We start from the raw sequence: 24,183 nt of genomic DNA, 5'->3' as shown, positions 1-24,183 counted from the left end.
GTTTTTATTTAGTCTTAGTTGTAGTTTTTATGTAGTCTTAGTTGTAGTTTTTATGTAGTTTTGATTGAGTCTTAGTCTTAGCTGTAGTTTTTATGTAGTTTTGATTTAGTCTCAGTCTTGGTTGTAGTTTTTATGTAGTTTTGATTTAGTCTTAGTCTTAGTTGTAGTTTTTATTGAGTCTTAGTTGTAGTTTTTATTGAGTCTTAGTTGTAGTTTTTATTGAGTCTTAGTTGTAGTTTTTATTTAGTCTTAGTTGTAGTTTTTATTTAGTCTTAGTTGTAGTTTTTATTGAGTCTTAGTTGTAGTTTTTATTGAGTCTTAGTCTTAGTTGTAGTTTTTATTTAGTCTTAGTTGTAGTTTTTATTTAGTCTTAGTTGTAGTTTTGATTTAGTCTTAGTTGTAGTTTTTATTGAGTCTTAGTCTTAGTTGTAGTTTTTATTTAGTCTTAGTTGTAGTTTTTATTGAGTCTTAGTCTTAGTTGTAGTTTTGATTGAGTCTTAGTTGTAGTTTTGATTGAGTCTTATGGTGCATTCCAGGCAGGCTTTTTAACCCGTAAGTCACGACTTCAAGTCACCAGTTACGAGTTTGTAGCGTTCCAGGCAAGTTACGAGTTACGAACTGGGAACTGGGAGTAGATCGATCTAGTACGAGTTCACAGGTGGGAAGTTACGAGTTTGACTGTACGTTCTAACGGGTAACCATAGGAACAGGTCGGAAAAACGCGAGTTACGGGTTGCCTGGAACGCACCATTAGTTGTAGTTTTGATTGAGTCTTAGTTGTAGTTTTTATTGAGTCTTAGTTGTAGTTTTTATGTAGTTTTGATTTAGTCTTAGTCTTAGTTGTAGTTTTTATTTAGTCTTAGTCTTAGTTGTAGTTTTTATTTAGTCTTAGTTGTAGTTTTTATTGAGTCTTAGTTGTAGTTTTGATTTCGTCTTAGTTGTAGTTTTTATTTAGTCTTAGTTGTAGTTTTTATTGAGTATTAGTCTTAGTTGTAGTTTTTATTTAGTCTTAGTTGTAGTTTTTATTGAGTCTTAGTTGTAGTTTTTATTTAGTCTTAGTTGTAGTTTTTATGTAGTTTTGATTGAGTCTTAGTCTTAGTTGTAGTTTTTATGTAGTTTTGATTTAGTCTTAGTCTTAGTTGTAGTTTTGATTTAGTCTTAGTTGTAGTTTTTATTTAGTCTTAGTTGTAGTTTTTATGTAGTTTTGATTGAGTCTTAGTCTTAGTTGTAGTTTTTATGTAGTTTTGATTTAGTCTTAGTCTTAGTTGTAGTTTTGATTTAGTCTTAGTTGTAGTTTTGATTTAGTCTTAGTTGTAGTTTTTATTTAGTCTTAGTTGTAGTTTTTATGTAGTTTTGATTGAGTCTTAGTCTTAGTTGTAGTTTTTATGTAGTTTTGATTTAGTCTTAGTCTTAGTTGTAGTTTTGATTTAGTCTTAGTTGTAGTTTTTATTTAGTCTTAGTTGTAGTTTTTATTTAGTTGTAGTTTTTATTTAGTCTTAGTTGTAGTTTTCCAGGTTTTAGGAGAAAGCCTCTGTCAGACCTCTGAAGATAAACTTGTTCCCTTTTAGTTGCATCCATCCCATAATGTTCCCATCAGTCCTCATCAGGTCCCATTCACTCTTATCTAGCTGTGGGTCGTACTCCAAGTCGTCCCATATTGAGCTGTGGCGTTTTCTTCCTGCAGCTTAAGACATCGACAAGAAAACTACAACTAAGCTGCTGTTATCTGATGAAACTTTACTTTACTGCAGTTTAGCATCAACACCTGGAGGGTGGAGTTAGTTCTAGTTTTTATTTTTATTTCAGTTTACTAAATTATTTTCCACTGCTATTTTTAGTTTTAGTGAACTTTACTACTACTAACACTGGTTCACACTGGTTTGTTCTGTTGTTTCAGATAAATATTCCTCTGAAGTTCTTCAGAAGAACCATGACTCACATTAACTCATAAAAAGAATCTGTTTAGACTCAGAAACTATTTTCAGCACTGAAACATTGACAGTGTGTTGAGCTGACAGGTGTCGTTCAGGTAAACTGTGGGAAACACCTGCAGCTCAGTTGCTATAGAAACCGTTTTATTTCAGCAGCTGTTGATTGATGCTCACTGACTCTGGTTCAAAACCTTCAGTCGATTTTCCGACATCAAAAAAAGGTTTTTACAGATGGAAATGAGATGTTGTGTCAGAATATGTTGTTCACTGCGCGTCGTCTGATTTGAGGACCGACCGGTATGGGCTGGTGCAGCAGCATCAGTGGCGCTAATAAAAGTTGAATTTGAATAATGTAGCTCAGTGATTTACCGTCTCGTTGCTCGTTAGCTCCGCCCCCAGCCTCCGGCCGCCTGTCAAACTTTGCTGCTGTTGTGTAACTGAAGCTTCAGGTGGTTTTCATGCAGCAGGTTGGAGGGAACACTCCTCAGGTCCAAAAACCACTGATGCGATTTCCAAGACAGATAGATAGATGTTGAAAATTTGTTTATTTGGATAAAACCCCTTGAGATTTGAGATGTACCATCTTGTTAACAAACCACAGTTATTGTAACTACATTGGGACAAAACAAAACAACCATAATAAGGCCACAATGGTCAACACTGAGACTAAAATGACAGTATATAATGATAAGCAACAGATCAACAAATCAGAAATGCATCTTCAGTGAAAACAGGAAGAGGTCACCATGAGATGAAAAGACAGAGCTTGAAAATACCAAGAGAGGAACTGGATCTGACATTAGCAGGAAGGTTGTTCCAATCTGCTGCTGCTGCTTTAAACATAAAAGCTATTCTACCAAATGATTTATGACATTGGGAACAGGAAAAAAAAAAGGGCTGCGATGAATGTCTGATATGATAACGTGTTGTATATGGTGTAAGATACTGCTGGAGATAGGATGGGTAATTAAAGTTAATGCATTTGTATATCAGCTGTAAGATAGATCAGCTGTAAGATAGATAGATAGATAGATAGATAGATAGATAGATAGATAGATAGATAGATAGATAGATAGATAGATAGATAGATAGATAGATAGATAGATAGATAGATAGATAGATAGATAGATAGATAGATAGATAGAAGATGTAGAGATTTACATCCTGGTCTCGACTGATCACTTCCTATTTACACAACTCACTTGTTTACACTTTGTTAACATCTAAAGGTGTGGAGGAATATGGTGGCTCCGAAGGCTCAACTCGAAAACCCAGAAAAAAACGAAATATAACAAAATATGAGATTAAAAAGTCATAATTATGAGTAATAGAAAGTCAAATTAATTTTATTGAAATATATTCAGTGGCGTTACCCAAACGTGGCTTGTTGCTCCCGGTGACATCAGACTTTACCGTGGTGCATTGTGGGAGTTATGCGTCAGTGGGTAAAGAGCAAATCAACGCTGCACTTTTGGTCGTTGGAGAAATGGGACACACTGAACTGACACTAAGAACCAGGCACGTGCACACATAGGGCCCAAAGGGTGCTTGAGCCCCTGCGCTTTTTGCCTCGTATTAAAAAGTGCCCTTTTTTAAAAAATGTTTTTTTGTTTTGTTTTTTTCAATAAATGCATTCCTGTTGTGCATGAGGATGTAAACAACGGCGCTGTAAAATGCCACGGTTATCTGTCGTACGCATTTCCTTGTAATATACACGGTATTGTGTACGTTGGTGTGTGTGTTGTCCGCTGCTGCTCCACTCTGTCCCTCACTGAGGGGGGGGGGGGGGGCTGCCCCGCGGTGCGCGCTCCCTCACATGCACGTCCAGAGAGAGAGAGAGAGAAGTAGAAGCTGCCTCGTCGATAACTCTGTGTGTGCCGCATGTAGATGATAGATAGACGTGACAGTGGAGCGACTTGTGTCGAATCTCGTGAGTTATAAATCCACCAACATCACTTCCTTGTCGGTTCTGACAAGTCGCCGTCCACTTATTCAACGAGCTTAATATGAGTCATATTTCAGAAAAGCCCCATTTGTGTTTGTTTAGCTGACTGCTTGTTAAGAGTTAAGCCCCACCCCGTCCTCTGTCTAACATCACCTGAATGTAGTGAACAACAACAGCAACAGGAGGAATCACTCACTCAGCTTGATTTCACTGACTATTTGAATTTGTTTCCAGATATTGAGTTAGCCTACTGGTAATTGTGACTTTGCTGTTGTAAATATTGCTGCTGTTCTGAAATATGCACAGTAGCAGTCACAGTAGTCATTTCTTGGTTTTGTGTGTGTAGCCTGTAGGCTTAGCCTACTTCTATTTTGCACTTGCACTCAAATTTTTTTTTTTTCTGCAAGCCATGTTAATGTGCACCCAATACCATATTAGCCTTAGCCTACCAGTTCAGAAGTCATGACTCTGTTTCGGGAAGTTGGGAAATTGGTCCAGCGTGTTGACTGCAGTCCTGAAGGCGTGCAGGCTTTCTCTACCAACTAAACTGTAATTTATTTTAATTTATTTATTTTGATATTAAGGCCTGAAAAAATTGTAGATACTGCCCTTTTCTGATGTTGAGCTCCTGCCCCTCTATAGTCATGTGCACGTCCCTGCTAAGAACATGAACACACATGTGAAGTGGCCAAGTGTGTACGTGTGATTGTGCGTATAGGAACAGGTACATTGTGTCCCCAGACCGGTCCCTCGCTGTATTGTGTCCCCAGAAACACTTCCTGTTGTGTTGGTCCCTCAATGCCATCGAAGAGAACTGAGGGCGGGGCTTCTCTGACTGACAGGTACCAGTCTGGACTTCAGGGTTTTTTTTCTATTTTTGGAAAACCTGGGCCAGTCAAAGTGGAGTGACAGGAAGCAAATGACATCAGAGGTTCATGAACTTGTCAGCGACAGAAACTCTGTGTTTTATTAGCGTGTCAGATTCCTGATCAGCTGCCCAGCGGCCTCTGTTTGGAGCCAAGTCGAAATGTCACCGCTCATTGTTGGAGATGATTGACAGATAGTTTACAGGAGCTTAAAGCTCATTCAGGCTGAGGTGCGGCCACAGCTCCAGAGTCACTGCAGGAGCCAGATAGATCAACGGCTAATCCAACAACAATCTCCGTGTCAACGGGTCTCTGAGCCTGCAGCTGGTTCTGGTTCTGGTCTGTTTTTGAGTCTGGTCTGTTTTTGAGTGAGAATATATGAAGATATTTCTGAATTGCGCATCTTGCCAATTCAGAAATATATTTTTAAAAATGTCTTAAAAACATGCATCAGATGTGTTAAAATGTACATTTTGCATTCATGTTGGTTGAAATTTGAAGTCAGACTGATTGCCCTGAAAATGTCAAATGGTGTAACTACAAAAGAATGATAAATACTAAATATTTTATCCACCTAAAGTGGATAGAGTTAAAGAAACACTGTTTACACCACTTGACATTGGGTTGCATCATGGCATTGACCCTTTACCAAAGACTGGAGGCGCTGCAGCGTCGCCACGGGACAAAGGACTTGGATGGATGAACTGACTGACTGAATGGTTCTGTTCTACAGTAAAACTCCATTTAATGAACCGATGGTCAAACCTCGGTCTGTTTGTTGACCTGTTGACCTTCAGTTTGGATCCGTTTATGATCCGCGAGTCTCTGATGCAACACGACCTGATTCTCGTATCGCTATGACATATGGTCCCAGAGCAGCAGAGTTGGCACGAAGCCCTCACCTGCAGGTATGTGAGTCCATACGATCATATAGAAGATTTGTATTCGTACAGTAATGTGCACATACCAGCACAGTTGCGTGCACAGGCAGATGTGGCTGTCAGTTTTCAGGGTCGCGTGGTTCACCACTCTTCAGATGTGACGACAGGTTGTTGGCGTCGCTCCAACTCGGTAGCTTCCAGGCAGATGTTCCATCAGATTTACTGAACAAATCCAAGCTTAATCTGGCTCCTTTCTGTTCCAATCTTTGGAAGAAGATAAAAGTCGTCTATGATTCTGTGGCCATCTCTCACTTATCGATGAATAAAAACAGGAGAAAAAGAAAACGTTGTGTCCATCCAGTCCTGAGAGGATCTACGTTCTACTCAGAAAGAAGACATTTCTTTTATTTTTTCGAATCATAACAACACTTGTACATCCCACCCAATGGCAACTGCTTAAGTTCCATCTGAAGTTGTTGCTAGGATACAGACTAAACATCCTGAGGCACTAGAGCACTGAAGAAGGAGGAGGCAATTGACCTTTCGCAAAACCACGCCCCCGAACGGTCATTCGCCAATCAGACATCATAGCAACCGTTACTATGTAAACAAGGTCCGTCAAGCTTCAGACCTCCGACAAGCAAAGTGTATTGTCGGACAGTAGTTACCTGAAGAGTTTGGCTGGGGGAGTCGTGTTCTTTCCCTTCCCAAAGCTGAAAACACAACAGGAGAGGTGCCGACAATGGGTCAAACCGTGTGGAAGCCCCCCCCCCCCACCCCCACCCCCACCCCGCAGCTGGACCCTTCTCCCACTCCCAGCTAAATGTCATGAAAATAAACAAGCATAGGCTACAGCCTCCATCTGCTCCAAGGTAAGCTAGCAGGACAAGGGCTGTATCCCAAATCACTCACTACCACAGTGTTTCCTCTAGGATTTTTTTAAAGGAGTGGCGGCTGTCGGAGTGAGGGGGTGGGGGGGGGGGGGGCGATCGGACATTTCACTTTCACCACGCACTGCTGCAGCATGTGCGTTTCTGTGTGTGTGTGTGTGTGTGAATGAGTGTGTGAATGAGAAAAAAAAAGAAAAGAAGAAGCTCTGGTCTCGGTCCGCGACACAAACACCACGTCCTGTTACCCGTATTTATTTGTTTATGAGACTATACATCCTAACATATGATAATTCATCGATCCACTGATTGATTATGAAAGGCTTCGTTGAAAATACACAGGACCGAGGGGGAGGCTTAGCAAAACAGCAGGGAAGTGACCAGACTTGCAGATGCGCTACATGATGCAATTTATGAATCGATAAAAGCCGTATTTTGATCACCATTATGTTTACATTGTGACCACGCAATTTTGTAGTGGTGTCAGGTTGTTTAGTGATTATTAATATTCATAAATATAGCGCTGATATGCCTCTGAGCAAGACGCTCTTGATATTCTCTACTCTACTCTAATGGGCCCATTTAGATAAATATATGGTTTTGTCTCCGACCAGCGTTTCCTTACTTTCGGTTTCCCGGGCGCTGCCCGGCGGGTCATGAGAATAACGCCGCAGAATCGCCGTTTATGGTCGGAACTCAGTTCAGTTTAATTTATTTGAGAAGGGACAGTGTATATTAATAAAACATTGTAAAACAATCGGTGGCCCTGCTCCATCCAGAGGCCCTGCTCCACCTGGCGGTTCCTGCTCCACCTGGCGGTCCTGCTCCATCCAGAGGTCCTGCTCCACCTGGCGGTCCTGCTCCATCCAGAGGTCATGCTCCATCCAGAGGTCCTGCTCCACCTGGCGGTCCTGCTCCATCCAGGGGTCCTGCTCCATCCAGAGGTCCTGCTCCACCTGGCGGTCCTGCTCCATCCAGAGGTCATGCTCCATCCAGAGGTCCTGCTCCACCTGGCGGTCCTGCTCCATCCAGGGGTCCTGCTCCATCCAGAGGTCTTGCTGCATCCAGAGGTCCTGCTCCACCTGGCGGTCCTGCTCCATCCAGAGGTCCTGCTCCACCTGGCGGTCCTACTCCATCCAGAGGTCCTGCTGCATCCAGAGGTCCTGCTCCATCCAGAGGTCCTGCTCCATCCAGAGGTCCTGCTCCACCTGGCGGTCCTGCTCCATCCAGAGTCCTGCTCCATCCTGCTGCACCCAGAGGTCCTGCTCCATCCTGCTCCATCCAGAGGTCCTGCTCCATCCAGAGGTCCTGTTCCATCCAGAGGTCCTGCTCCACCTGGCGGTCCTGTTCCATCCAGAGGTCCTGCTCCATCCAGTGGTCCTGTTCCATCCTGAGGTCCTGCTGCACCTGGTGGTCCTGCTCCATCCAGAGGTCCTGCTGCATCCAGAGGTCCTGCTCCATCCAGAGGTCCTGCTCCATCCAGAGGTCCTGCTCCATCCAGAGGTCCTGCTCCACTTGGCGGTTCCTGCTCCACCTGGCGGTCCTGCTCCATCCAGAGGTCCTGCTCCATCCTGCTGCACCCAGAGGTCCTGCTCCATCCTGCTCCATCCAGAGGTCCTGCTCCATCCAGAGGTCCTGCTCCACTTGGCGGTTCCTGCTCCACCTGGCGGTCCTGCTCGATCCAGAGGTCCTGCTCCACCTGGTGGTCCTGCTCCATCCAGAGGTCCTGCTCCATCCTGCTCCATCCAGAGGTCCTGCTCCATCCTGCTCCATCCCGTGGCCCTGCTCCATCCAGAGGTCCTGCTCCATCCAGAGGTCCTGCTCCACCTGGTGGTTCTGCTGCATCCAGAGGTCCTGCTCCATCCAGAGGTCCTGCTGCATCCAGAGGTCCTGCTCCATCCAGCGGCCTATTCTCTACTCTCTACTCTATTCTACTCTACTCTAATGGGCCCATTTAGATAAATATATCGTTTTGTCTCTATCGTTATTTTGTTATTATTATTAGTGGTGGAAATGCTGGGCGAGCCGACCAGCGTTTCTTTACTTTCGGTTTCCCGGGCGCTGCCCGGCGGGTCATGAGAATTATGCTGCCGAATCGCCGTTTATGGTCGGAACTCAGTTCAGTTTAACTTATTTGAGAACGATGCACCCGAGTTAGCTAAAAAAAAGCTAGTTTTCATCGCCAGGGACTACGACGGTATCTGATCGTCTTCGAACCTCTGACTTTAATTCTTGATGAATAAAAACATTCTTGGCAAGACGTCCGTCTTGCACCGGTCCAAGCATTGCGCAGAGGCTCATGGTAAATGTAGTATGAAAACACTTCACTTTCCAAAACTCCTCGTTGTGCCTTTAAGTAAAGTTAAAACAAAGCAAAGCAGAGTAAAATACAGTATAGTGTCATAAACAAACCCAGTGTTTCTACCAGTAGTTAAACACAGTACAGCTGCTGTAACACACACAAACACACACACACACACACACACAGAGAAACACACACACAATGCGCTGCAGGACACTGTAACAACAGACGCGGTGTTGCCCCTCCCTCTCGGAGCCGGGGGGGTTTTCCCACAGCTGCCAAGTGACAGGTGAGAGTTTAGAGCCAGAGGCTGAAAGGAGAAGAATCGCAGACTCAGCAGATCACAGCCAGTTATATAACATGAGGGGGGGCGATGTAACTGAGGCACCAAGGTACTCGGATACTTTTTTACTGTTGTTTCAAAGTGCAGGTTAAAATGGGTGTGTGCTGCAGAAACTGGACTCAGAATCAGAATCAGAATCAGAATTGTATTTGTCATTGTGCAGCAGTACAACAAAATTAAAAGCTAAAACCTTAAAGTGCCATCACATAAAAGACAGACAAACAATACGCAATAACAATAACAACAACCAGCGCCGACATTCAGTTATTCAATGCTAACAGTATAAAAAGATTAATAAAATAGAAGTTAGCAATACATAAGTAAATAAATAACTATTATGTATATGTGTATGTGAATATGATGATATGTTGTCAGTCTCTGTTTCCGTTCAGTATTGTGATGGCTTTGGGATAAAAACTGCACTGCAAAAACTCAAAATCTTTCCAAGAATATTCGTCTTATTTCTAGTCAAAATGTCATTTCTAGTCAAAACAAATCAATTTATTAAAATAAGACTCATCACATTAAAAAGCAGCTTGTTTTTAGACACTTTTTACTTCTTTCAAGCAGATTTTCACTTGAAATAAGTAGAAAAATCTGACAGTGGAGCAAGTTTTTCTTTCTTATTACAAGCACAAAAGTTTCAAGTGAAAATTAGTTTGAAACAAATGAAAATGATCTAAAAACAAGTTGGGTTGAGTTTTTGCAGTGTGCACACACCTGAACGGCTGAGATCGGTCGTGCAACAGAACACTTCCTCTGGTTGGTGGGGGTGTGTCCGAGGCTCTGCCCCCTTTTTACCTGCGGCTCCTGAGCTGAGCTTTAAAAGCAGCAGTCATCTCCGTCTCTCTTCACTTCTCTCCTCTCCCTCTGAGAAGACAGACGACACACACTCCTCCTCCTCTTCCTCCTCTTCTTCCTCCAGACTCCAGGATGACCACAATGTTCTCCTCCTCCTTCTCCTCTCGGGGCTCCTCCATGATGGGCGGCGGCATGGGCGGCGGCTCCATGGGCATGGGCATGGGCATGGGCGGCGGTCGTATGAGCTCCTTCAGCATGGCCGGAGGAGCTGGAGGCGGAGGCATCAAGATCTCCCAGGCCAGCAGGAGCTACTCCTCCGGCGGCGGCGGCGGCTTCGGTGCAGGTGCAGGATTCATTTCATTTCATTTCATTTATTTATTTATTTAGATCTCCATTAAAAAGCTTTGGCAAAGGCCATCGCTAGTCTTCCTAGAGTCCTTAAACCTTCACAGATTAACTCTCCATTGCAGCAGATAATTACAGCAACACATCACACCACACTGCAAAAACGCAACATCTTACCAAGAATATTTGTCTTATTTCTAGTCAAAACAGATCTCATTCTACTTAAAATAAGACTCATCACATTAAAAAGTAGTTTGTTTTTAGACACTTTTTACTTGAAGTAAGTAGAAAAATCTGCCAGTGGAGCAAGTTTTTCTTTCTTATTACAAGCACAAAAAACTTGCTTTCACTGGCAGATTTTTCTACTTATTTCAAGTGAAAATTAGTTTGAAACAAGTGAAGATGATCTAAAAACAAGTTAATTTTTAGGTGATGAGTCTTATTTTAAGTGGAAAGAGATTAGTTTTGACTAGAAATGAGACATTTTGACAAGAAATAAGACAAATATTCTTGGTAAGATTTTGAGTTTTTGCAGTGCACTAATTGATTGTACCAAATAGCTTCAGCTAGATAGAGAGCTGTTTGACTAATAAATGTTGTAAATGTGCAGGTGCAGGATTCGGTGCCGGTGGCGGTGCAGGTGCAGGGTTCGGCGGCGGGATGGAGGAGAGCGTGATCGGCAACGGGAAGTTCACCATGCAGAACCTGAACGACCGCCTCTCCACCTACCTGGAGAAGGTGCGCACGCTGGAGGCTGCCAACGCCGCGCTGGAGCTGAAGATCAGAGAGTTTGTGGAGAACAAGGTCGGACCCACCACCCGCGACTACAGCGCCTACTTCACCTCCATCGCTGAGCTGCAGGCCCAGGTGAGGGGGAAGAGGGGCATCATGGGAAAGTCAGGGGGGCTGGGCAGACTTCTGCTCCCCAAACAGAGGCATTTAGCCCCTTTAAAGGGATAGGGATTCACCCGAAATTGAAATTTCACTCATTATCTACTCACCCTCATGTCGACTAATAGGGCTGGGAGAAGTTTCACACTGCAAAAACTCAAAATCTTTCCAAGAATATTTGTCTTATTTCTTGTCAAAATGTCTCATTTCTAGTCAAAACTAATCTCTTTCCACTTAAAATAAGACTCATCACCTAAAAATGTACTTGTTTTTAGATACTTTTCACTTGTTTCAAACAAATTTTCACTTGAAATAAGTAGAAAAATCCACCAGTGAAAGCAAGTTGTTTTGTGCTTGTAATAAGGAAGAAAAACTTGCTCCACTATCAGATTATTTTAAGAGAAAATCAGCTTGAAAGAAGGAAAAAGTGTCTAAAAACAAGCTGCTTTTTAATGTCATGAATCTTATTTTAAGTAGAATGAGATTTGCTTTGACTAGAAATGACATTTTGACTAAAAATAAGACAAATATTCTTGGTAAGATGTTAGATTTTTTGCAGGAAGAAATTTACAATAATCAACCTCAGATTTGGTTGTTGAAAAAAAAGAGAGAAAGTTAGAATAATCAAAGGTTATCAAGGGAGGGTTATCAAGGGAGAAAAGAAAAGAAAAAAAAAACAGCTTCCAAAGAAGAGAGAGGGTGATGTCATTGATAAACAGCAGGTGGTTACCACGGCAACGTTTGGATGTGAGTCTCTGAGTAAACAGGTGAGTTCACACCTGGTGAGAGAGAGTGGGCGTGTGATTGACAGCTGGAGTCGAGACGTTGTTGTTCTCCTCTCTGATTGGTCGAGACGTCGTTCTCCTCTCTGATTGGTCGGGACGTCGTTCTCCTCTCTGATTGGTCGGGACGTTGTTCTCCTCTCTGATTGGTCGAGACGTCGTTCTCCTCTCTGATTGGTCGAGACGCGACGACGCAGCTGATTTATAAACTGATCTCCTGTCTGTTCCAGATCCAGGGCGCCATCATCGCCAGGGGAACCATCATCCTGAGCGTCGACAACGCACAACTGGCTCAGGACGACTTCAGGCTCAAGTCAGTGGCTCAGACACACGATCAATAATCAATAAAACTCATATCAGACGTTACTATTAATCAATTAGAATATATAAAAAACATATTACTATACTATATATATTACTATATAAAAAACATTTTACTGGTTAAAATATCTGATGACACTGAAGGAAGTTAATCTATCGATCAGAATCTCTTATTGATCCCCAGCAAAGATAATTCATCATCATCATTAGATATAATTTATGACCTCATACTGTTTATACATTTATAATATTGATCCCTCTGATCAGCTGTTCAGGTTCAGTCTGTTTGTTTCTGAATACTCGACTGATTTTAGCTGAGAGCAGCGCCCCCCCTGCTGGTGGCGGAGGGAACTGCAGCAGCAGGATCAATAAACTGATCAGAAACATCTACAAATAAACAAAGGGTCAATTTTAACTTTGGGTTTTTAATTGGTAGATTTTTTAATTTAGCTTGACTCAGAGTTGTTATTATTATAATTGAATGGTTTTCTCTGTGTGCAGGTTTGAGACCGAGCTGTCCATGCGCCAGTCTGTTGAAGCCGACATCGCCGGCCTCAAGATGCTTCTGGGAGAACTGGGAATGGCCAAGACCGACCTGAGCATGCAGATCGAGAGCCTGACCGACGAGCTGGTGTCCATGAAGAAGAACCACGAGGAGGTGACCACCTCATCATCATCATTTCATTAGATTTTTATTTGTCTCAAACAAGCACATCAAAAGACAAACAGTTTATGTAAAAGAAAAACAAAAAGAAACAAAAACAATAATGATACTGTGCAAGTTTGAGAAGAGGCTGAAGGAAGCAAAGCTGATCAAGTTCAGCCCCCCCTTACATTGTGATTCATGTCATACATCTGTAGTTCCATATAATCAATCAATTTGTTTATTTCGGGCATGTCAATTTAAATCATCATCATCACACTTCATCTTAGTTCAAATAATACAATACACATGGCCGAAAGGGAAAGCGGGAGAAGCAAAAGCTGATCTAGTCCCGCCCCCATTACCCACAGAATAAAAATCTTTATCATAATCTTAAATTAAGAATTTAGAAGATTAAAAACATATTGCTTATATTTGCTTATTTAACATATTGTGTGTGTGTGTGTGTAGGACCTGGTGGCGCTGCGCGGCCAGATGAGCGGCCAGGTGAACGTGGAGGTGGACGCGGCTCCTCAGGAGGATCTGACCCGCGTGATGGAGGAGATCAGAGAACACTACGACATGGTGGCCGCCAAGAACCGCAAAGAGCTGGAGGCCTGGTACCAGGCCAAGGTGAGCACACGCACCGGTCAAAACTCAAGCTTTCATTATCATTATTCTTATTTATTACTAGTAAAGCTTTTATTTGTCCTCATTACCTCATTTTACACTGCAAAAACTCAAAATCTTTACAAGAATATTTGACTCATTTCTTGACAAAGTGTCTCATTTCTAGTCAAAACTAAACTCTTTAGGATAGAATAGAACAGAATAGAATAGAAGGACTTTATTGTCCACCGTAGTAGAAATTTTGTCTTCGGTGGACAATAAAGTCCTTCTATTCTATTCCACTTTCCACTTAAAATAAGACTAATCACTTAAAAAATGAACATGTTTTTAGATCATTTTCACTTGTTTCAAACTAATTTTCACTTGAAATAAGTAGAAAAATCTGCCAGTGAAAGGAAGTTGTTTTGTCTTCGTAATAAGAAAGAAAAACTTGATCCACTATCAGATTATTCTACTTATTTCAAGTGAAAATCTGCTTGAAAGAAGTAAAAAGTGGTGAATGAGTCTTATCTTAAGTAGAATTAGATTAGTTTTGACTAGAAATAAGACAAATATTCTTGGTAAGATATTGAGTTTTTGCAGTGTAGTGATCTATGTTGATATTTTATGCTGTTTTTCATCTACATTGTCGACACTGGACTGTGTTTATGTTGTGCAGCACTTGTGTTTAATGTGCTATACAACCTGTGACTCACCGTGTGTCTGTGTGTGTGTTTGTGTCGCCAGTCGGAGGTTCTGACCAAGGAGGTGGTGAGCACCGAGATGACGCTGAAGTCTTCCACCTCGGAGGTGAAGGAGACCAAGAGTCAGCTCCAGTCTCTGGAGATCGAGCTGCAGTCACAGATGAGCATGGTAAACAACACCACAACAACTACCATGACTACCAACTATAATAATAATTATAACAACAATGACAATAATTCTGATTAATCACAATCAATCTAATTATTTCTTCTTAAGATACGATCACAGGATTCACAGTCGACACAAAGGAAATATATTGTAATTGAAACATTATCTGGTAACACTTTACAATAACGTCCTTTAATTAACATTAGTTAGTACATTATTAAGCATTAATATGTGTTAATTAATGCTGAGTAATGCATACATAATGATAACTAATTACATTATTCAACTTGTATTATTACTTAATAATTTATTAACCAACTTTGAGTAGTAAACATTTATTAACTGCTTACTAATAAGCTACATTAATTAATGTGTTTCCTAGTGCTAAATAATACATAATAATGATTGTTAGTATATCTGTAAACAGTTAATTAGTGCTTAATAATGTACTAACTAACATTAATTAAGGAACCCTTATTGTAAAGTGTTACCAACTCTTCTTTTCCAGCCATTTGGATCAATAGACAGTAGTTTGTCAGAGGGAAATCGATTCCTCTAGATATTTACCTTTATGACCTTGTGTGTTGGACTGGACTCACAGCTGGACGTCTGTGTCCTGTCTGTGGGGTCCAGATGTTTGACCTCTGACCTCTGAGCTCTGTCCCCTGACCCGTGTCCCCTGACCCCTGTCCCCTGCAGAAAGCCGCTCTGGAGGGGACGCTGTCTGAGATCCAGAGCCGCTACGCCATGCAGATGAGCGGCTTCCAGAGCCAGGTGGTGATGATGGAGGAGCAGCTGACCCAGCTGAAGGCCAGCCTGGAGACCCAGTCCCAGGAGTACCAGATGCTGCTGGACATCAAGACCCGGCTGGAGATGGAGATCGCCGAGTACCGCAGGCTGCTGGACGGAGAGGCCAGCGCGTAAGGATTTAGACTAGAAATTTGACCACTTGTTCTAGAAATGTTCAGTTCAGTTCGGTTCATAAAACTTTATTCATCCCATATGAGCAATTCAGTTTACAGCTCCCAGTTCAATTAAAGTATCACTAGCACTATCACACACAAATACAGTAGTAATAGCAATAAAAAAAAGTGTTTAATGATATGCATTAAATAGGTCTAGGGGAGCATTAACTATCTGTACACAATATATAGCCAACGGTGTCGTGCCTTTGGAGCAAATGCAGAATTCCTTTTTGTTATGAGACAAGCCAGCCCGGCGAGGATGTTTCTATCTGATACGCTGGACCACCGGCCCCATCTAGTGGCCGAATAAAGTATTGGAATTTGCAATAGTTCTTCTTTAAGTTAGAAAAGAAAAAACACAACACATAACCTATAACAATCATTCATTGGACAGACAACTCTGACCCTCAGCTCTCAGTTTTCAGTAAATCAAAAACCAACAGCGATGTCATGTAAATGTGCAAATATGCAAGTAAATAGATGAATAAACCACAAGCACAAACCTACTCATTAAAGTTGGCATTGACCAACCTAATAACTGAAGGGATGAAAGAATTTGAGTAGCGATTTGTCTTCCTCAAACCGCTGTTTAAACGTTTTTGGAGAAATTGTACCACTTTTTTCCAGAAATTTCTCTACAATATTTCCAAAAGGTCACGCCATTGGCCCTACTTTTGATGTACATTAACTAAAAAGTAACGTTCTTAAGTCTCAGAACAAATATTTGTGTATTTTTGGTGCTTCAATATCTTGTCCAATGGGGGTCCGTGGTCTAAAACGTGTCAGTCGAGGGTCCTTGGTGTGGTTAACAGTGTTATCTTGGATTTTGTATTCAGTGTTTTAACGGTATTTCCTATATTTTATCTCTTATATGATCACAATTAGTGCATATCTTATTTATAGGCTATTGTTATTTATAATGATGCGTCTTTATGTCACTATATATGCCTCTGCGTTGTATGTTTTTTACCTTTATGTGATTCTATGAGCTGCAACCCAAACTGCCCTTTGGGGACATGAAATAAACTGAACTGAACTGAACTTGATGTAAACCAGTTAGAGAACCAGTGTCTTATGAAACCTTGTGTCTCTCTCTGTCTCAGCTCCGCCAGCATCTCGTCCTCCAGCATGTCGTCCTCTAGCCTGTCCTCGTCCTCCACCACCACCACCACCGTCATCACAAAGGTCATCGAAGAAACCATCTAACCAATCACACCACAGCCTGAGGAACTGAGTGTGTCTTTGTGTGTGTGTGTGTAGGGAGTGTGTGTGTGTGTACTAGGGAGGGGGAAGCATGGCTTACACTGTCATTTTCATTTTCATTGCCATGCCAACCAAACGTCTGTCTGTCTTTCAATCGGAGGAATAAAAAAACTCAATCAAACTCACCTGAACGTGTCCCAGTCACTTTCTGTTCATTCACGAGCTTCAGCGAGAAACACATTGAGCTTCATCAATGTGGTTAAAGCTCTGCAGGAAATTAACTGTTCATTAGATAACGACTCGTTCACCAGTTGTTAGTGACCTTCCTCTTCCCAAACACCAGTAAAAAAGAAAGTCACGGTTGCTGATCAATGTATTGGCGGGTGTAGCCTACGGGTCGGGTGCAATGAAGCTAACAAAGTTCCACTGATAAAGAAGAAGATATTTATTTCTGATCTTTAAACTGAACAAAATCCAACTTCTTAGTAAAAGCACATTACATCACTTCCTGTTAAACAGAAGCTTACCAAAATAAAACAAAAAAATAACCGCCAAAATAAATGCAGAAATGTCCCCTACACAGTTAATGAACCGAGTCATTAACACTCAGCTGCTGATAAAGTTTTTAGCTAGTTGAGTGTTGTTATTAGGGCCACGGGCAATCGCACCGGGCACTGGTCCCAACAGCTATGAAATAGCTGCAGGGACCAGTGCCCGGGCGAAGTCAATGGGACGGGCGAAAAAAAAAGACCGAAAAAGACCAATCATCGGAGTTTAACAAAAGTCTACTGCTCAGGCATACTTTCACCTAGAGACTCCATTTAAACTTTAAACAGTAGACACAAGTCTTGTGTATTGTCGTATTACTCCACGTTTTGATAGGTCATATAGTTTTTGATCAGTCCCTGTTCAATGACCATGATCATTTTTGGAGAAATTATGAGATTATAATGGGTGTGTATTGGACGGAATGTTCGTGTCAGAGTGCGTGACATCGTCGGTTAGAGTGGGAGAGATGCCAGAAAAACTCCAGATTTTTTCTCTTTCCAAACTCGGCCCGGCCACAATTTACACTCTACACACATAATTTTTTCAGAATTTGTAAGACAAACTTGTCCTGTCACTCATCATCTGCTCAAAATATCAGTGAGACTTACAGAATTTAAACTCTGAGCCTCTAAGTGCGGCCACGTCTGTCTCTGCTCCTCATTGACTCCAATATAAATATTTTCTGAGAGAAGCAGAACGGCCTGATGTTTTAAAACTGCCAGTGTCGCCAAAATATTTACTGTAGAAACACCAAATCGTACCAACATTTTCAGTAAGTCCTTAGAGCAACGTTGATCTGTGTTTTGTTCTGATAGGAGTTACCGTTTTGTCATGCTAAGCCTTAATGTGAGACCGGTGCAGAGGCAGAAAATGGCTCTTTTTCTCCACGTTTCTGTCTGTCTCAGCCTGCGGGGGCCCCTATCGCCGTGGTAACCTCTTTGATCCTCAGGCCAGAGCTCGTTAACTTCATAAACAATCCACCTGGCGCTCGTTTAAATGTTTATAAACACCGACACAGCTAAATCAGACTGACACAGGATGCAGCTACTAACTAACTATGTGTCAAGTCAGTCACACACACACACACAGACTCTAGAGCCAGCTTCATGTGATTACAGTCACACACACATCAAAACACACAGGTAACATACAAATGCGCGCGGAAGCGCGCACTCCTCTCCCACACTCTAACACACACAGGTAACTTCATGTGACACACACACACACACACACACACACACACACACACACACACACACACACACACACACACACACAGGTAACCTAATGTGGTTACAGCTCCTCCATATCAGTGCTTATAGAAAGATGATCATGTGTCTGTCTGATCAGCTCTGTCTTGACCTTAAGATCGTGGGTTTGATTCCCATGTTGACAGAGATGGCACAACCCGCAGTAGCTCCCGTGGCCCATTCAAAATTTCCCGAGAGGAAATTTTCTAGTTATCATTATTATCAATATTTATATATTTATAACTGATTTCATTAATTCTCATTAAACTAATTCTGAAGCCACAGACTCACTATATAAACCAGGAAACTGATGTTTGACAGGTTGAATGTTTACCACCATCTTAGTTTAGCAGGTTAGCATGCTAATATGCTAACAGGACACATTAAACTGTTGACCTGACGATGGTGCAACATGAAAGGTCAGAGGTCATCCTGACAGGAGCACTGAACATCCTGTAAAACACAAAACATGCTACGTGATGCTAACAGCGGCTGAACTAACAGAGTTAGCTACAGCATCAACCTGACGTTAGCTGTGAGCTAGCCACAGCTAGCCTGGACTCAAACTGAAGTTGTTCAGCTGCTCTGAGCATCACCTGTCAATCAAAACTCAGCCCTGATCGATCAATACTGTTTTTAAATCAAAGGGACAAGACGAAGCTAACTAGCCAAGCTAACTTACTCACATTTATCTGTAGGGGGGAGTGGGGTTTGCCACGTTTCATATTTAGGATCTCTACATCAAGACAATTATAGCAAAGATAGGCTACTCTATATATTTCTATACCGTCTTTGATGATTTGATTTGATTGAGTTTTGTTGCTAACTAACATATATTTCTACAAACAAACAGAATGAGTCTAACTGTATAAAACATGTCCAAAAAAAAGTGGTCTCGTGGCTCAGCTGACCCCGTGTATGGGGTAAATTGATCCAATCCTTCCCCTCCATCCATCTCCCACCTCCCCCTTTACTCCCCACTCCACCTGTCCAGGTTGCAGGTGAAGGCTGCGACCTCCTGCTGAGCCACCAACTCACTGAGGTTTAGGGAGTTTTGTGATTACATTGCATCTTGGGAAGAATTACATATTAAAATCTACATACGGTAGATATTATCCCTGTAATGAATTCATTAACAGGTTTAGACCTGATGCAATGTGGTACTGGTTGGCCAGAAACTTCCACCCATGGTTATTTTCAAGAGGAAGACCTTGCCAAAAGAAAACTTTCCAGCCGGGGTCATCATCAAAACTAACCCGAAGGGATGGATGGATGAGTGGCTGAGAGAAATTTACGTCAAGAGACCGGGTGGCTTTTTCCACACAGCTCCGTCCCTATTGATCTACGACTCCATGCGCGCCCATTATCACCGATGCTGTCAAAAAACAAGTGAAGAAAACTAATTCGGAGCTTGCCGTCATCCCGGGTGGATTAACTAAAGAACTCCAGCCGCTAGATATCGGTGTCAACAGGGCGTTCAAAGCTAGACTGCGAACTGCGTGGGAGCAGTGGATGACAGAAGGCGAACACACGTTCACCAAGACGGGGAGACAGCGCCGGGCTTTCACGAAGGCAGGAATAATCACTGAACTGCCAGGCAACAGCAGCGACACTGACTCGGAGAATGACGAGAGGGAGCCGCCGGCGGGCATGTTGAATGCCGTACTCGCCCAACTGTTCAATTCGGACACTGAAGAAGAAGAATTCGAGGGATTCGTGGACGGGGAATGAACTGAAAAAGTGAGCTTTACGTGTTTACGTAACTGAACAATGTTGAGTTATGCACTAACGTTTGATTTAGTGGTATCAGACTGTTTCTTTTACTACGTGTTTATTGAATCAGGGAAAAGTTCCCCTCCACGTTTGGGAGAAGAGTGAACAAGGCTGGGAGATATTGTTAATATGCAATATGTTAATATGCATTAACGTTTGAACAACGTTACCATGGGAACGGAGTTGTCAGAACGCTTAATAAAGTTGTTTGACTTTATCCGACTGTTTTGTTGACATTCCCTTTAGCACAGCTCCATCTAGTGGACGCATATCGCAACCCCAGTTTGACTGCAGTATCTTCTATTCTATGCGCCTTATAATCCGGTGCGCCCTATATATGAAAACAGTTCTAAAATAGGCCATTCATTGAAGGTGCGTCTTATAGACACAGTCGGCAAGCAAGGAAACGTCACTTCCGGTTAGGGCCGTGGGGGAAAACAAACCGTTTTCCCCATACACACTCATGCAAAAAGGCGGTATTTTAAACCTTTGTCAAACGCTTGTTCGCCGTCCTGTCTTAGTTTTAATCACATGTATATGCTGACAAAGAGCTATATATTAGAAAACTCATCACGATCTGGGTCGATTGCTGTCCGTACATCTTAAAATATAAAGTTTTCACAGCCATAGCCTACACCGAGTCAGCAGGGTCGGCAACCTTCACTTCCGGTCAGAGCGTTACACGTTTGGAGAAGATGAGCGAAGTTCCGATATAAAAGTTCAGGTTGTGGTTTTTGAATTTATTTGCGGTGCAAAATAATACACAATAACTCAGGCAGTGTCTACGAGTGTCTAGAGCCGGCCGGCGACGACTAAGAGAGCGTCAGAGCCGTGGGGGAAGACAAATATGACTGACTGTGAAATACCTAATATTTTTAAATGTACGGACAACAATCGACCCAGATCGTGATGAGTTTCTAAAAATATAGCTCTCTGTCAGCATATACATGTGATTAAAACTAAGACAGGACGGCGAAAAAGCCTTTGACAAAGGTTTAAAATGCCGCGTTTTTGCATGAGTGTGTATGGGGGACACGGTTTGTTTTCCCCCACGGCCCTAACCGGAAGTGACGTTTCCTTGCTTGCCGACTGTGTCTATAATCCGGTGCGCTTTATAGTGCGGAAAATACGGTAAGTGAAAGTATGGTCTTATTCTTAAATGTTGAACTGCTGTGTCTGTTGGGTAAATTTCACTTCCATAAAGCCAGATTTCTCCAGACGAGGCCAAATGAAACTGTTTTATGTGGCACTTTTATTTATCTACTGATCTTTTTTTTTCTTCTTTTCTCTCTCTATATATATATTTATATATATTTGTTTTTTTATTGATCAAATGTATACTTATGCATCTTGATACATAGTATTTTTATTTTGGCAAGCTCTGCTATTTCTGATATTTATTACGCACTCCCTGTACTTCACTGTTGTTTCATGTTTGTTATGTCATATTATTTATGATGTCATGTTGTTTGAATGATGTCATGTTTGTATAACGTCTTTATTATGATAATAGAGTTTGTTTAAAAAAATAAAATAAAAGCCTGTTTGCCCTTTGATCCTCAGGAACATCTGTTTGCTGTGTGGACGTAACAACGAGCTCTGTGATTGGTCGGTTTTGTTTTCACGTTTTTTATTCCAGAGGCAGAAAATCAAACGAGACACAGGAAGTAGAAAGAGACAGAAACAGAAACAGGAAGTGCCATTAGTTCCTTTAATAATTCTTCTTCCAGTACAAGATGCTGCGTCACCTGTCTTTTTTTTTTTTATTTTATTAATTTTTTTTAGGAATGACATTATTATCAATAGATCAATAGAAGATTTGTACACAGTGAGCGATCGGGGGAGGGAGGGGGGGGGGGGGGGGGGGGGGGCTGTGCTGCCGTGTTTGGTCCTGTTGTTGCTGTTGCTGTTGGAATGATTCTTTATTTTGTCAGCTACAACAACAATAACGACTTTTCTGCCAATCATCATCATCATCATATTGAGACACATTGATCACTGTGGTCTGTTCCTGATCAGTTAAAATAATTCAACAATACTGGTCAATAATTATATCAAATATCAAAATGAACAGTACGGTAACAGAGCGAGTACCCACCACACCTGGAAAAGTCCAATACTAATAGTAAACTTGGCAGCGAGCGAGTTGAAGAAGAAGAACTCGCCGCTCTGTTGGCAAAGACTGAACTGAACCGTCACCTGAGCCGGGACTCAACCACCACACACCTGTCCACCTGTCCACCACACACCTGTCCACCACACACCTGTCCACCACACCTGTCCACCACACACCTGTCCACCTGTCTGTCCACCTGCCCACCACACACCTGTCCACCTGTCTGTCCTTCTCCTCCTCTGATCTTTGTCCTCGTTTCAGTTTCAGAGTTTTTGGAAAACTTTGAAAATCTATAATCACACCGATTAAAGGATAATTTGCCGTTTTTTTTTTTTTTAACAATCTGGACCTTATTTCTATCATGAAATCCGATCATTTCCTCCCCCAGATAACTTTGGTGTCATTCCAAGTGGTTGTGATGAAATGAGCTCCAGCCGAGAGGCGCGTATATCCGTATAATGGAGTCTACAGGGCAGCAGAATGCAGCCTCTAAATGAGTGGTTCTCAACTGGTGGGTCGGGACCCAAAAGTGGGTCTAGACCCGTTCTGGATGGGTCGCGGACAGCTGGTCAAAAAAGTAAAATATTTAATGCACATCTGATGTTGGACATGTCTTTTATTTTGAAAAATAACTTATTTTGAAAGGCACGAGACATGTGAACACATGCAGTTGTAATGCTCCTCCTCACTTTCTTATTATTTGCTCCATTTCCTCTGAATGCAAAGATATCAGTTTCTTATTAATGTGGCCTGAATGCAGTGAATCTGGTTTTGTTTTGTGGGTCTTTATTTTGTGCAGTTTGATATTTATTCACTTGTGTGAACATGCTCTGAATGCAGAGATGCATTAGAAGTCAAATTTATCGTTTTGTTGGTCTCCATTTTGTGCAGTTTGATATTTTTTTATTCACTTCCGTACATGCAGTTGTCATGGTAACTCCTCAGTTTCATTCATGTGTCCTGAAATGCACTTTGCTCAATAAAGAGCAAAATTAGTTTTTAAAGGCTTTAAAAAAAATTCTTGGTTTGAATTCTATAAAAGTGGGTCGTGACTTAATGACCATGAGAAGATGTGGAGCCCAGAGTGAGACTAGTTGAGAACCCCTGGTCTAAATAACACATTATCTGCAGAGAAACTCCTTCATTTCACCAATATTTAGTTCTGATAGGCTAGTGCTATTCCCCTCTGAGTCCGGGGTTAGCTGTTATCAACATCCGACCAGGGTCTGTAGGTTGACCTACTGACCTCTGACCTGGATGATGTCATCTCTGAGCTTGTTGCTAGCGCTAATGCTACGGTTCGTTTCTGCGTGTTTCTGACTTGTCAGAACAAAATGAGCAGCTGGATGAAGTTCAGCTTCCACAGGCTTCCTCTCCTCAACCTGGACTCACTAAAGCTCCGGCTAGTTGAGATAAAAATGGACCCGAATGCCGAAGCAGAATGATTATTATCAGAATGAGCGGCGCGGCGCTCAGAGATGACATCATCCAGGTCAGAGGTCAGTAGGTCAACCTACAGACCCCGGATGTTGATAACAGCTAACCCCGGACTCAGAGGGGAATAGCACTAGCCTATCAGAACTAAATATTGGTGAAATGAAGGAGTTTCTCTGCAGATAATGTGTTATTTAGAGGCTGCATTCTGCTGCCCTGTAGACTCAAATTCTTTCATCCCTTCAGAAAATTATCGGAGTTTATGCTAGAAATAAGGTCCAGATTGTAAAAAACGGTAATTATCCTTTAATGACGACGCTATGGCAACGAACTGTCGCTTCAGAGCCGCGCGTTTCGAAAACCCGACGAATCTAGAATTCGACGCAGAGGTGGTAACGCAGAGGTGGTAACGCCTGCACACACACGGATTGGATCGACTAACTGGCTCCGCCTCCTCACCTGAGTAGAAAACA

General features: G+C 42.1%; 1 protein-coding gene across 1 annotated transcript; it reads left to right on the top strand.

Annotated features, from left to right (window-relative positions):
• The first annotated feature begins 10,174 nt into the window (after positions 1–10,174).
• LOC310989450 (keratin, type I cytoskeletal 13-like) lies at positions 10,175–16,748 on the top strand. Its single transcript, XM_083976523.1, has 8 exons — positions 10,175–10,299; positions 10,912–11,168; positions 12,205–12,287; positions 12,797–12,953; positions 13,410–13,571; positions 14,295–14,420; positions 15,120–15,340; positions 16,489–16,748. Exons 1-8 carry the CDS (start codon positions 10,176–10,178, stop codon positions 16,589–16,591), a joined length of 1,233 nt encoding a protein of 410 aa, XP_083832649.1. The 5' UTR covers position 10,175; the 3' UTR covers positions 16,592–16,748.
• The last annotated feature ends 7,435 nt before the right edge of the window (positions 16,749–24,183 follow it).

Source organism: Trachurus trachurus (genome assembly GCF_905171665.1).
Source record: "Trachurus trachurus genome assembly, chromosome: 8".
Classification (NCBI taxonomy): Eukaryota; Metazoa; Chordata; class Actinopteri; order Carangiformes; family Carangidae; genus Trachurus; species Trachurus trachurus.
This window is presented reverse-complemented; position numbering and strand designations above follow the sequence as displayed.